The sequence below is a fragment of the Notamacropus eugenii genome, chromosome 6 (genome assembly GCF_028372415.1).
Source record: "Notamacropus eugenii isolate mMacEug1 chromosome 6, mMacEug1.pri_v2, whole genome shotgun sequence".
Taxonomy (NCBI): domain Eukaryota; kingdom Metazoa; phylum Chordata; class Mammalia; order Diprotodontia; family Macropodidae; genus Notamacropus; species Notamacropus eugenii.
In genome coordinates this window covers 157,940,980-157,953,564 of record NC_092877.1, presented here as the reverse complement: position 1 = coordinate 157,953,564, position 12,585 = coordinate 157,940,980, and the positions used below count along the sequence as shown (strand labels likewise).

Genomic DNA, 12,585 nt, shown 5'->3' with positions numbered 1-12,585 from the left:
GAAGTAATACAGCTTTTGTGAGTGTACTTTAAGAGATTCAGAAGCAAAAAAAGAGGAGGGAGGTCGGGCAGAGCATACTAAAATTAACGGGTGTAAAAATCAGCTACTCACAATGTTTGATTATTTAATTTTAATGTCAAAACCTACAGGAACATTCTAGTCTGATTGATGTAAAATTTGGAGTCCATCCTCTTCTTCCTTCCTTTTGGCAAACAGACCAGAAAGAGGGATTTATATAGGCTAAAATAATACTTAGCTTTTTTGCCAAATTTGTTAGAATTTTACCCCTTACAAACTGATCATTTTATTTTTTCTGTATATCCTTCAATTCTTCTCATCCCTTTTATACTTGTACTAAAATATAGGGAAAAATTAGGGATATGTTCACTAAGTTAATCTTAAAGATTTTTATTTATTCTTTCATCTTAAAATTACCATAAACTAGTTTTAAAAAAAACCATAACATCCTCCTGATTTGCCACAGAGTCTCAAGAAATGACACTGAAAGAGACCCCAGGTTAACAAGCAGTTGCCTCGGTGCTGAGACCTACAAACTCTCCAAACCAATCACTGACCTACTCTTGAAAATCTCCAATCAGAAACATGCTACAGCTTCTCCATGTGAACTCTCCCGGTGCCTAAGTGCATACTCTCAATGCCTTTTCCCTGCTCATACACAGCTCTGCACAGCTCCCTGCTCCATGGTTTTCTCCTTTTTTCTGTTCTCTTCCTTCAGTCTTGGTCTTCTTTCCCAACTTACAGTTGGACCTTTTTTTTTCTCTTCCTCAGGACTAAAGTAGGGGAAGAAGAATAACTTTCAAGTGTGAGGATGGTGAGGGGAGCAGAACTCTTCTGGAAGTCTTTGTGCTTCTTAATCCCTGGACTTCATCACCAGGTGGGTATGACTGAGGGAATTGGGTGACATTGCTAACCTAACAATTCACTTATTCTCGTGCAAACGCTTCAATAAGGCTTAGAAAATCATTTTTATCCCTTTAATTTTGCCGGCTGAGATTTCTCCGGCTGTTTGTTAGCGGGTCACTAGAGGGCTCTCAGGAGTTAGAAATGGGTGGAATGTGTTTTCAAATGAAACCTAGTCCATCCCCTGAGGCTTTTTTTGTTTCACAATTCAAAAAAGACGTTTTGTCTCTTAAAAAATATATATGTATATTAAGGAAAAAAATAAACGAATTTCCTAAGAGTTTATCGCTGCCTAATTTATATATACATCACCAAATAAGCAAGTTTTCTAAGGAGTATTTACTCTAGATTGAAATATTTGAAATGTCGAGTACTCTTGGCCATGAAATATGCTCTACTTACATACTTCAGCCTTTAGAAAGTTCTTCGCATTAGTGTCAGGGACTTCCACTTTCCTAGAGCAAAGAATGTATGGGACCAGCTGCATAGGTAAGGCTGCTTATCACTTTTCTTTTCTAATAATGGAAGGACAATTACACCAATGTTCCCTTTTATTTTATTTTTTTCAATTACTTTTGGAAGTCAGGAAAGGAACAGTAGTAGTGTTAGTAACAATGACGATAATATATTTTTAAAAATAAGCTGAGTTTTTGTGTGACTGAATAGAAGAAAATTGTAATTGATTATAGAATGCATCAGTATGTGACTTCAAACTGTATTAAGTTCTTTGAATGTAAGGTAATGAAGAAAATGTTAAGAAAATTCTGTCCCAGCAGATGAAGACTGCATGCTTCTGAAAACTGAAATGCTTATATTTGGGGCTGCTACAAACCCAATTAACGCAAAAATTACCTAATGCAGATTGTCAGATCAGCACATTAAAAAAAAAAAAACATTAAAGAAACTGTCCATTACTTGTGTCATATACTTTCTGAAACCAAAAAGGGAAATGCTTGACAAGCACATTCAGTACAAAAATAAATGATTCTGGTTTGGCAGTGGCAGTCTGCTCTTTGATGTGGGTATTCTATTTTAACTTGGATTTGGGAACTGCTTTATGTCATATCTGCACTTGGATCTTGGGTTTTTTCATTTGCTTTCTTCTCATTTTTGTTTTTTCAACAATTAGTGGGTATATTTATGAAAGGAAAAGAGTGTCAATTTCATCTCCTTCACTCTGGTAGGGAAGGAACTGGAGTGGTTTGAGCTGGTGACTCAGTTAATTCTCTTTCCCTTCATTCTCAGAAACAAATCACACTTCCCTTGGGGAGGCCGATAAGAATCCAGAAGCTTGTTGTGGCCAAGTGTCCAAGTCATTAAAACATTCCCAGCCCCATCACCAGCCCTTTCCTTCCGCCACTACTCATTGGAGACTGCTTAGGAATCAAAGAAGGGGGTCTGCTGAATGCTGGAAAGCATGTATCATCCCAGCTGGAGCAGTCTGCAGGCTTTAAAGTCTCTTCACCATGTGGATGCACCAGAGAAATGACCTGCCCAGACAAGCCAGGCCATCTCATAAACTGGTTTGTCTGCTCCTTGTGCATCCCGAGGGTGCTGAGGCTTTGGAGTAGCAGACGCCCAAGGACCAGGAGAAATCTGTTGCTAGGGACTGCCTGTGCTCTCTACCTGGGCTTCCTGGTGAGCCAAGTTGGGCATGTGTCACCCCAGCATGGAAAGGCACCAGAAAAGGGGCCCCACCGGAATCTGGATGTTGCTGGGACACCCTTTCTGGAGCTACCCTTGGATGGCACACTGGCACCCCCTGATAGCCAAGGAAATGAGACCACCCTGCAACCCAATGTGGTCTACATCACCCTGCGCTCCAAGAGGAGCAAACCTGCTAACATTCGAGGTACGGTGAAGCCCAAACGCAGGAAAAAATATGCTCTGGCCTCCTTAACCCAGAGACAAGAGATGTGGACTAAGTCATCCATCCAACCCCATGGGCTGGCAGTGCCAGCAGATGGTGATGTCCCTGGGAATCCCCACAAGGAACAGGTGGACAGGGGCTGGGGGCGTCCCTGGAGACTGGCCCAGGGACCAGACCTCCAATTGCCTAGAACTGTGGAGAGCAACATTAGAATATATAGTGAGAGTGCCCCCTCATGGTTGAGCAGAGAAGATATCCGTGGGATGCGTTTGCTGGCTGACAGTGCTATTGGAGACATTCAAGAACTGCCTTCTGAAACTGGGGCCCGCTTGCTGGTGCTGGAGGGGAACTTGAAGAACACATGGCCTTCTTGTGGCACCAGTCCTTGTGGTTTGCTCAAGAGACCCTTGGACATGAGTGAGGTGTTTGCTTTCCACCTGGACCGTATCCTGGGCCTCAACAGAACCCTGCCGTCTGTGAGCAGGAAGTCTGAGTTCATTCAAGGTAACTTTTTTCACATACTGATCCTTTTGCAGCTTCTGGGGACTTTTGAATAGATTTTTCTCCTTTCTCTTTACTTTTCTAAATGCTCTTCCCTACTCATATTTCTCTGTTGGCCAGCAGCAACATCAGCAGAATTTCTTTCCATAGAGTTAGCATTCATTAATATCATAGTAGACTACGGGAGTTTTAGAGAAGTTTGATTTTGGAGAAAAAAATGAACTCATTGGCTAATTGGGCCCCTCTAGAGATCTCAGACTATTTTCCAGTGGCTTATTAAAGTTTATTTTATCCAATGATAATTTGGGAGGGGCGTGTTGGCTTAAAGGGAAGGATTGGTGCCTGCCCTGATCAACAACCTAGGCGCAGAGTTTATTGTTTTTAAGTATATTAAGGATTATTGAATACTTTTACTAAAGATAGAATAGAAGAGAATGAAGTTCAACTTACAGTGCCCTGAATTTGAGCAAAATACAAAAGCAAATTGCGCAAGTAGAGCTGTTAGACTAAACCATTAAAGAACATGAGCAAATCCCTGTTACATACCTTCAGTCTTTCCAAGATGTCATTTTTCTGGTGTGGGCACTACCTTCATGGGCACCAAGAAGAATTCCTCCACAGTTTAGTAGTCTGTTAGAGAGTTTCTGTGGCTGATGAATTCATTTGCTTGAGGCCAATCTAGTTATGAACTTCTCCAAGTTTAGTGAGGGTAGGATAAGACCTTTCTAATCAATAGTTTTTAAATAGGATCTTAGATTTGAAACTAGACGGGACCTTAGAACAACATAATCTCATTTTAAAATTCAGGAAATTGAGGCCTGAGAAGGTGAAATGATTTGCCCAAGGTTACACAGGTTGTGTAAGATGTGTGATTTGAATTCATGTTCTGGGACTCCAGAGCCAGTGCTCTTTCCTCTTAACCATATTGTATTTCATTGGTGCAAATCTTTTAAGAACCAGGGTCACCTCCACACCATTATGAAGCATTGGAGGAGGATGATAGTGTAGAGTAGCTGGACTGGCCATTGGTACTCCTGAGAATCCAGTCCCTGAGACTTACTCAGGATAGGTTGCTTACTTCAATGTATTTTTTTTCTACAATATGGGTGTTTTCAAAACCCTCCTATCCACATTGTTTCATTTGATCTTCATTGTCCAATGAGATAGTAGCCTTAAAAATAGGGCCATTTTCCTTCTTGGAACAGTTAAGTGCAGTTAAAAGGCAAGAGAATGAATTGATTTTCCTCTCAAAATGCCTTTCATCACTGAATCTAGAATTGTAACTTTTTTTGGAGGTGAGTGTATCCTCTCTGGGTTGCATACCATTTGGCACAATCCAGGAAGGGCCCAATCACTCCATGTGGAGAAAGCTCTAGGTAAGTTGTCTGTGTCATTGCCATGCCAAGTCATGGGATATAATCAGATCACAAACCTCACCCATGAAGTGGTTCCAAAGTGTTGATTCAAACTTTTTATTAGTTTTATCTTTGTACAAGACTGCACCCATGGAAGGTACATGGAGTTTGGACTGTTAGAATATTCAAAGGACCTTAGAACAGGTAGGAGTAAGTCAGATATGGGTTCTTCCCTTCCTTGCTTTAACCACCTCCCTTCCCTTTGAGGTTTTGATCCATTTGGGGGAGATTCCCAGAGGATCAGGACTGGAGCAGATTTTAATTTTTATGAAGATGAGTTCCAGAACTTAACTGCTAGTATGGAAGGCCTTTGGACTAGGTAACTTGGATTCAAAATAGACACCCTCTGAGTTGGCTGTAGGTTACTCGGAGAAGTTTGTAGTTTTTTGGCCAATTTGATTCAGGTCACTATGCTCTAGCATTATGCAACCGTTCCCTGATCCACTGACTGATGGGTTTGGTTCAGCAAACAAAGGAATAAAAAGCATTGGTATACTTGGACTCACTCACCTTGGAACCCAATGTTTGCAATTAAAGCTGTAGGGGCTGATCTTGCTATTCCAATTCCATTCATTCTGTGAAGGAGGGAAAACTATCATACCAAGCAAGGACCAGGACAAGTTTACGGTAATAGGCTAATCAATAGGAATACCCTAATCATTACATATTGGAAAAGAGCACCTGTTAGCTGAAGGGATGTTGGCACTTTCTCTCATGATTATAAATTTAGGAATTCAATCAATCAGTGAATCAACAAGCATCTATTGGGGCAGCTAGGTGGCAAGTTGATAAGAACACTGACCCTGGAGTCAGAAAGATCTGAGTCCAAATCCAGTCTGTGAAACTTGTTAGCTGTGTGACCCTGGGCAAGTCATTTAACCCTGAATGCTTCCAACATTCCCTGCCCCCCGCCCCCCCCCCCAAAAAACTTAGCTTTTTTATTAAACATTTATTATGTGTCAGGCACTGTGGATCCAAAAAAGGTACAAATAATTCCTCCTCTCGAGAAGTTTATGTTCTAATGGCAGAAACAACATATACATACATTTGTACATACAAGATGAATCTCAAGAAGCTTGACAGTAGCTTTTGAGGTGAAGGCTTGAGCAGCTGATGGGACTGGGAAAGTTGTTCTGGAGCAAGTGGCACTTAAGTTGAGTCTTAAAGGAAGCCACAGATTTTATGAGTCTGATATAAGGAGGGAGAACACTCTAGACATGAGGAATAGCCAGTGCAAAGTCCTGGAGGTGGAAAATGGAGCATGTGTGTAAGGAATAGTGAGGAAGCTAATATTACTGGACTATAGAGTTCATAGAGGGGAGTAATGTATTCAAATTGGAAAGAGGCCATAATATAAAGAACTTTAAGTGACAAATAGAGGAGTTTCTATTTTTCCTAGAGATAATTAGGAGGCATTGGAGATATTATGAGTGGCAGGTGGTGGGGAAAAGGTGACATGGTTTAGAGAAATTACTTTGGCAGCTTTGGGGTGGAGAGGTGGTTGTCTCTTGGAGGACAATGTACCAGGTGAGTGGTGATTAAGACCTGAAATAGTGCAAATAGCTGAGTGAATAAAGGGACATAAGACGAAAGATGTCATAGACAAAGAAATTCCATGATTCAGCAACTGATTGGCTATGTAGGTTAGAAAAGATTAAATGGGAAGTCAAGGATAATAGTGAGGCTGTAAGTCTAGGTGCTTGAAATAAAGAGGATCTTAGGGAAGATAGGAGCAAGGGGAATTTTGAGGGGGAAGATGAGTTGTCTTTTAGACATATTGATTTTGAGGTGTCTAAGAGACTTCCCATTTGAAATATCCAATTGGTGATTTGTAATGGGGAACTTAGAACTCAAGCATCTGAAGCTGGAAATAGAGTTCTCTAAGTCTTCAGTAAAGAGATGAAAAATCAGGTCCTACATGAATTGATGAGCTCAACAAGAGCATTTTCAGAGATAATAGAAGAGGTCCCAGGACAGACCTTTGGAACACTCACAGAGGGCATGATATGGATGATAGTCTAGTAAAAGGAAACCAGTAGGGAATGGTCACACAAGTAGGAGGAGAACTAGGAGATAGCAGTGACATGAAAATCCAGAAGAGAGGTTATCCAGAAGGAAAGCTGTTCAACAGTATCGAAAGCTACAGAGAAAGGCAAGCAAGACAGAAACTAAAAAAAAGGCCATTTGATTTGACAGTGGAGAGATCATTGGTAACTTTAGAGGAACCTGTTTCAGTTGAACAATGATATCAGACATCAGACTGCAAAAGATTAAAAAGAGATGAAGTAAACGCAAGCTTTTTGTTGTTTTTGTTGCTGGAATTTGACTGAGAAAGGGAGGATAGCTTGGGAAGTGGCAGGATTTAGAGAATTTTTTTAAGAATGTGGAAACTTGAGCATATCTGTAGGCATCAGGGAAAGAACCAGTAAAGAGGGAAGGAGAGAATGAAGATAATGGAGAAAGGGAGGTGATTGTGGGAGCAGATTTTTAGAGGAAGTGTGAACAAAGGTGTATGTGGAAGGGTTGACCTCAGTGAAGGGACTGGCCTTCTCTTTGTCAAAGACTAGAGAATGGGGGCAAGAATGGGAGAATATGACAAGGGCTCATGTAACGTAGAGATGAAGGAGAAAAACCTTGGTCCCAGGGAGGTTTGATGACTTGCCCATAGTTATACAGAAATAGGTTTCAGAGGTAGAATTCAAATCCAGGTCTTCTGACTCAGGGCCGTTGCCTTTCCCATCATACTGTGCTGCCTCTTTAATAATGAAGAAAATGTTTTGTAAACTTTAGAGTGCAGTATGCATGAATTTATCTTATTATCATTTTATTCCCATCTTTTGGACAGTTCTTCTTTAGTTCCCTCCACAAAAGTCCTTACGTGCTTTGTTTTCATGTGGATGTAACTTGGAATTCTCAAAGACTATACCAGTAGAGCAGAAGCTTTGGTCCACATTGCAAAGCTAGCAAAGCTTCATATACAACCTGGATGGCAGGCAGACAGTCTTTCCTTAAGGGGAAAACCTATCTAATTTCGAAGAAGTGCATGACCAGAAAATTGGATACCTGCAGGGGATGTACTTTTTGGGCCACAGCCATGAGGTGGAATGTGGAGGAAACAAACCGACAAGACTATAGATCTGTTAAGCATTTAAATTATAAAGACGACAGGCAGCTAGGTGGTTCAGTGGACAGAGTGCTGGTCCTGGACTCAGGAGCTTTTTAGACCAAATCTAACCTCAAAAGCTTGCTAGATGGGTGCCCTTGGGCAAATGCTTTAACCAATGTTTGCCTTAGTTTCCTCAACTGTAAAATGGGAATAATAATAGTAGCACCTATTGCCCAAATGAGATAATAATGGCAAATAGCATTTCTCACAATGCCTGGGATATAGTAGGTGCTTAAAAAACTCTGTCATTATAGTATGATTGCTCAAAGCATAGCATACCAATATATATGAAGTACAGGTGCACACACACAATGGGGAGATGTAACTTTAAAGCCTTTACCTTAGGAATCAGTGGTATGATTATTTTAGTACCCTTCCAGTGGCTGAGAAGGAAAGCTAACAGGAGTGAACTCTAATGTTGACCATCAGGGCCCTTTAAATAACTAAAACTAGACATAGATGTGCAGATCAAGCACACAGCAGCTAGTTCAGTCCGGAATGGGCCATGCCTTCTGTCACTGAATGTGCAGTTGGTCAAAGTGCGAGAAATCTGAGTTTTAACATTGTAGAGAGTATATACATCTATATGTAAATGCGCACTCATGAATAATAATATCTCAATTATTTTAGCTAAGTTTTGCAAAGTGTTTTACCCATTTAATAATACCTAGCTTTGATATGGCTCTTTAGGGTTTGCAAAAGACATTGCAATGTAATAGTCCTAATAACTAATATTTTTATATGCTTTTAAGATTTGTAAAGTTCTTTATATGTACATATGTATCTATGACATTTTATGATTTACAAAGTGCTTTACATATATAAAAATAATGATCAAAGTTCATATTTGCATACTACTTAAAGGTTTGCAAAGCACTTAAGAACATAATAGCTAAATATATATATGTGTGTATATCTATATCTGTACCTATATCTACATCCACATCTATGTCTATATCATCTCTCTCTCTCTATCTATCCACGTATGTTTTGTGGTTTACAAAGCAATTTGCCCTTATAATGACAGCTAAGATCCATATGGTATATTAAGGTTTGCAGAGCATTTTGTTTGCATCATATCTTTTGATTGTGTCAATAAGCCTATGAGATAGGTGCTATAATTACCTAAATTTTATAGAAGAAGACAGTGAGGCTGAGAGAAACTGTGACTTGTCTGGGAGTCATACAGCTACAAGGGTTCTTAGGCAGCATTTGAATTCAGGTCTTTCTGACTCTAAGTTTAGCACTCTTTCCATGGTGTCACCTAGATCTCAATGTATCTGGATGCACATAAGCACACAAACACTGACGCACACACACACGCACACACACACACACACATACAATGAAAGTAACCACAGTTCCTTTTAATAGAGCACTTTGTGAGAATTGAGTCCCAGACTTTGTCACAGAAAGGGTGTATTTGTTCAGGAGTTGAATGAAAGGAAGAAGGGAAACTGTGAAAACTTAATATTTTGTATAAGAGGGGATGGGGTTAGTATAAAACCCACCAGCTGCCTTTCTGCTGGTTTCTTCATGTATGTGTGAATATGTGACTGTGTATGGAAGTACTGAACCTGTGATTTCACTGGCATAGGGAACTCCAGGTGAGGAAACTGCAGTTATAATCTCAGGGAATTTCCTGGAACAGGAGAGTATAAGTTGATTGCCCAGAGTCACCCTGTCAGATTCCAAGTCCGACTTTCTTTCTAACCTTTACATCAGGCTTCTTCTCATTCTTCAGATAACTCCTCATCCAACATTTGTTCATTCACTACTTGTCCAAAGGAACTGAAGTTCCACCTTAAGGAGACTGTTTTAATTTGGTCTTTGAAATGCTGGATTTGCTTCTTCAACTATAAAACTGTGCCATGGTATAATTCCAGGTAGAAACCAGCTTTAAAAATGATCACCCATGCCACACAACTGTAACTTGGAATTCTTGGGCCTGGGATAAGCAATTTGATGCACTCTTTGTGTGGGTGTGTGCGTGAGTGCGTGCATACGTGTGTGTGTGTGTGTGTGTGTGCACCCACGTGTATTGGAAGGTGTTATAGAGTCAGTTACTGAAGGTTCAAATACCACCTTTGATGCTTACTATTTATGTGCCCTTGTACCTTGGGTAAGCTAATTAACCTTTCTGGGCCTTAGCTTGTACTAGATGGCCTCTTCCAGCTTTTGATCTCAGATAATTTTATCCTTGGGACCAGGAACCCTGTGTATGGGTGGATAGAGCTAGACTAGAAAGGAATTCATTTGAGATGTAGCTGCCAGGGGAAGAAAGCTCTGAAACTCTTCATTTTAACCAGTTGTTATTAATTAGATGCCAAGACCAGCTATTTCAGACTTCAAGTACTATTAGCATCTTTAAAATTTTTATGCCCTGGGGCAAAGCTGTAGTGGATCCACCACAATCTTTCTTCAGATACCTGATTTAGCGATGATTTCTAGTTTAGGTCCCCAGAGGGACCTCTGCCCAAATCCTATTTTATAAAGAAACTGAGGACCAAAGAAGTTTCATGCCTTGCTCAAAGTCTCTCTACTGTACCTTGTCTTTCTTTTTCATCTTTATTCTCATATAAATTTAATCCATTTTGCATTTAATGTTCACAATACTTATATCTAGGAAGAAAGGCAAACAAATATATGACTGTGAACACTTAGAAAGGTGTGTTTTTATTTTAAAGATGTATTTTTTGACATTAGGAAAACTAAAGATATAATGAATTATATTTTTAAAAACATTTTTATTTAAGGTTTTGAGTTCCAAATTCTATCCCTCCCTCTCTTCCTCCCTTCCCCGCTCCTTGAGATGGTAAGCAATTAGACAGTAGTTATACATATGCAAGTATGTAAAACATTTCCATATTAGTCATTTGTACAGGAAGGCTCAAATAAAAGAAAAAAAATGAAAGAGTGAAAAAATAGCATGCTTCAGTCTGTAGTCAAACAATATCAGCTGTTTCTCTGGAGGCAGATAGTATAGTATGCTTCATCATTAGTCCTTTGGGATTGTCTTGGATCATTGTATCACTGAAAGTAGCTAAGTCATTCACAGTTCTTCATTGAACAATATTGCTGTTACTGTGTACAACATTTTCCTGGTTCTATTCACTTCACTATGCATTAGTTATTATCAGTCTTTCCAGGTCTTTCTGAAATCTTCCTGCTCATCACTTCTTAGAGCACAGTTAATATTCCATTATACTGATATGCCACAGCTTGTTTAACCATTTCCCAATTGATGGGCATGACTTTGATTTCCAATTTTTTGCTACCACAAAAAGAGCTGTTATGAATATTTTTGTACAAATATGTCTTTTTCCTTTTTTGGATGTCTTTGGGATATACACCTAGCAGTGTTATTGCAGGATTAAAGGGTATGCATAATTTTATAGCCTTTTGGGTATAGTTCCAAATTGTTCTCCAGAATGTTTGGAATAATGCAACTTTAAAAATCAGATTTGGCTTACATTTCAAAGAAATCAAATTTTTATCAACAATACTGATCATGTTACAGCTCTACATGTGTCAAATTGTTCTTTGGAGAGTTTCAAATTAAAGACAGGGTTGCTTCTACATAGATCATTGGATGCTTTCTTTTGTGTTTCTGATATCAGTTCAAAAACAAAAATGTTTTCAAGTAGCTTGAAATTTATTTGGGAGAATATTAAACTGATATTGGCCTTGTGAAAACCAAAGCAGGGAAGAAATAAAATAAAGGCCCATTCTGTGAATAATTTAGCAACATTGCCAAAAGTTCCCCTCATAGTCTATTTAGCAGTGTGAATGAATCTCAAGGGATCTGCAGGGGCAGCCTTTAGCACTCTACTATTATTCATGCCCAGCATGGAAGATACATGATGCACATGTTATTTTTAGGATGAGGCTTTAAGGCCACAGAGCTGTCATGTTAAATGAAGATGGCCAGTTCCAGGAATTCTGGATGTCATGACTGCTTAGTTGACAAACCACAGGCACTCCACAAGCTCCCATTGAGAATCTCATTGTTTCCCAACCTTCCATACACTTTCTTATTATGTTAGAAGAGAAAAATCATCTTGGGGATTTTATTTTCCCTTGCTTTATTCCTCCTGTCTTGATAGGTTCTGATAAAAGTACAATCCGTTGCTAGGTGATGTTGGAGAGAGGGTGGAGGGGGGATGAGAATCTCATAATTTGTTCTTGGTTCCAGGTTGACAGGTGAGTCTAGTAGAGTGTAGAGATTTTGAAAATACTACACTACAATAGTAGGCAATACAATACTTTCAGAAATATGCTGACTTCCACAAACTTGCAGACTACTTTGACCTTATTGGGTCTAAGCAATTTGCAGTTTTACTTTGTGTATAGCTGTCTTCAGCCATTGACAATGGTCATACCTTTGTTCTGAGCCTACCTGTTGTTCCTTACCACTAGGGATCCTGAACCAAGAAATGGACCCCTGACTTTCATGTCAGTGCTGATGAGTCCATGCTCTCAAGAAGGCAAAGTCCATTCATCAATTCATTAAGTGCATAATATGTGTATGACATATGAATTAGGTGAAAGCAGGAGCTCCTCAAAGAGCTTACATTTTACTTATTATGGAGGTATTATAAAAAGTAAACAGAAATGAAAAATAAAGGATATACTTAGTAATAAAAAGGAATTTTAAGAGGGAGAAAGAACTAAAATTTGGACAGCTCAGACAAGACCTCATTTTGTAAAAA

At 39.4% G+C, this 12,585-nt stretch overlaps 1 protein-coding gene across 2 annotated transcripts in view; it reads left to right on the top strand.

The window, feature by feature from the left end:
- Window positions 1–646: 646 nt before the first annotated feature.
- The window catches only part of GASK1B (golgi associated kinase 1B), a 51,469-nt gene continuing 39,530 nt past the window's right edge, over window positions 647–12,585 (top strand). Inside the window, exons 1-2 of one of the 2 annotated variants that reach the window (XM_072621357.1) lie at window positions 647–895; window positions 2,167–3,295. In XM_072621357.1, coding sequence (XP_072477458.1) covers window positions 2,407–3,295 — 889 coding nt within the window. In that variant the 5' untranslated portion in view covers window positions 647–895; window positions 2,167–2,406. Of the gene's footprint in view, window positions 896–1,262; window positions 1,411–2,166; window positions 3,296–12,585 lie in introns of those variants that run through there. The other variant, XM_072621358.1, reaches the window with a different exon arrangement.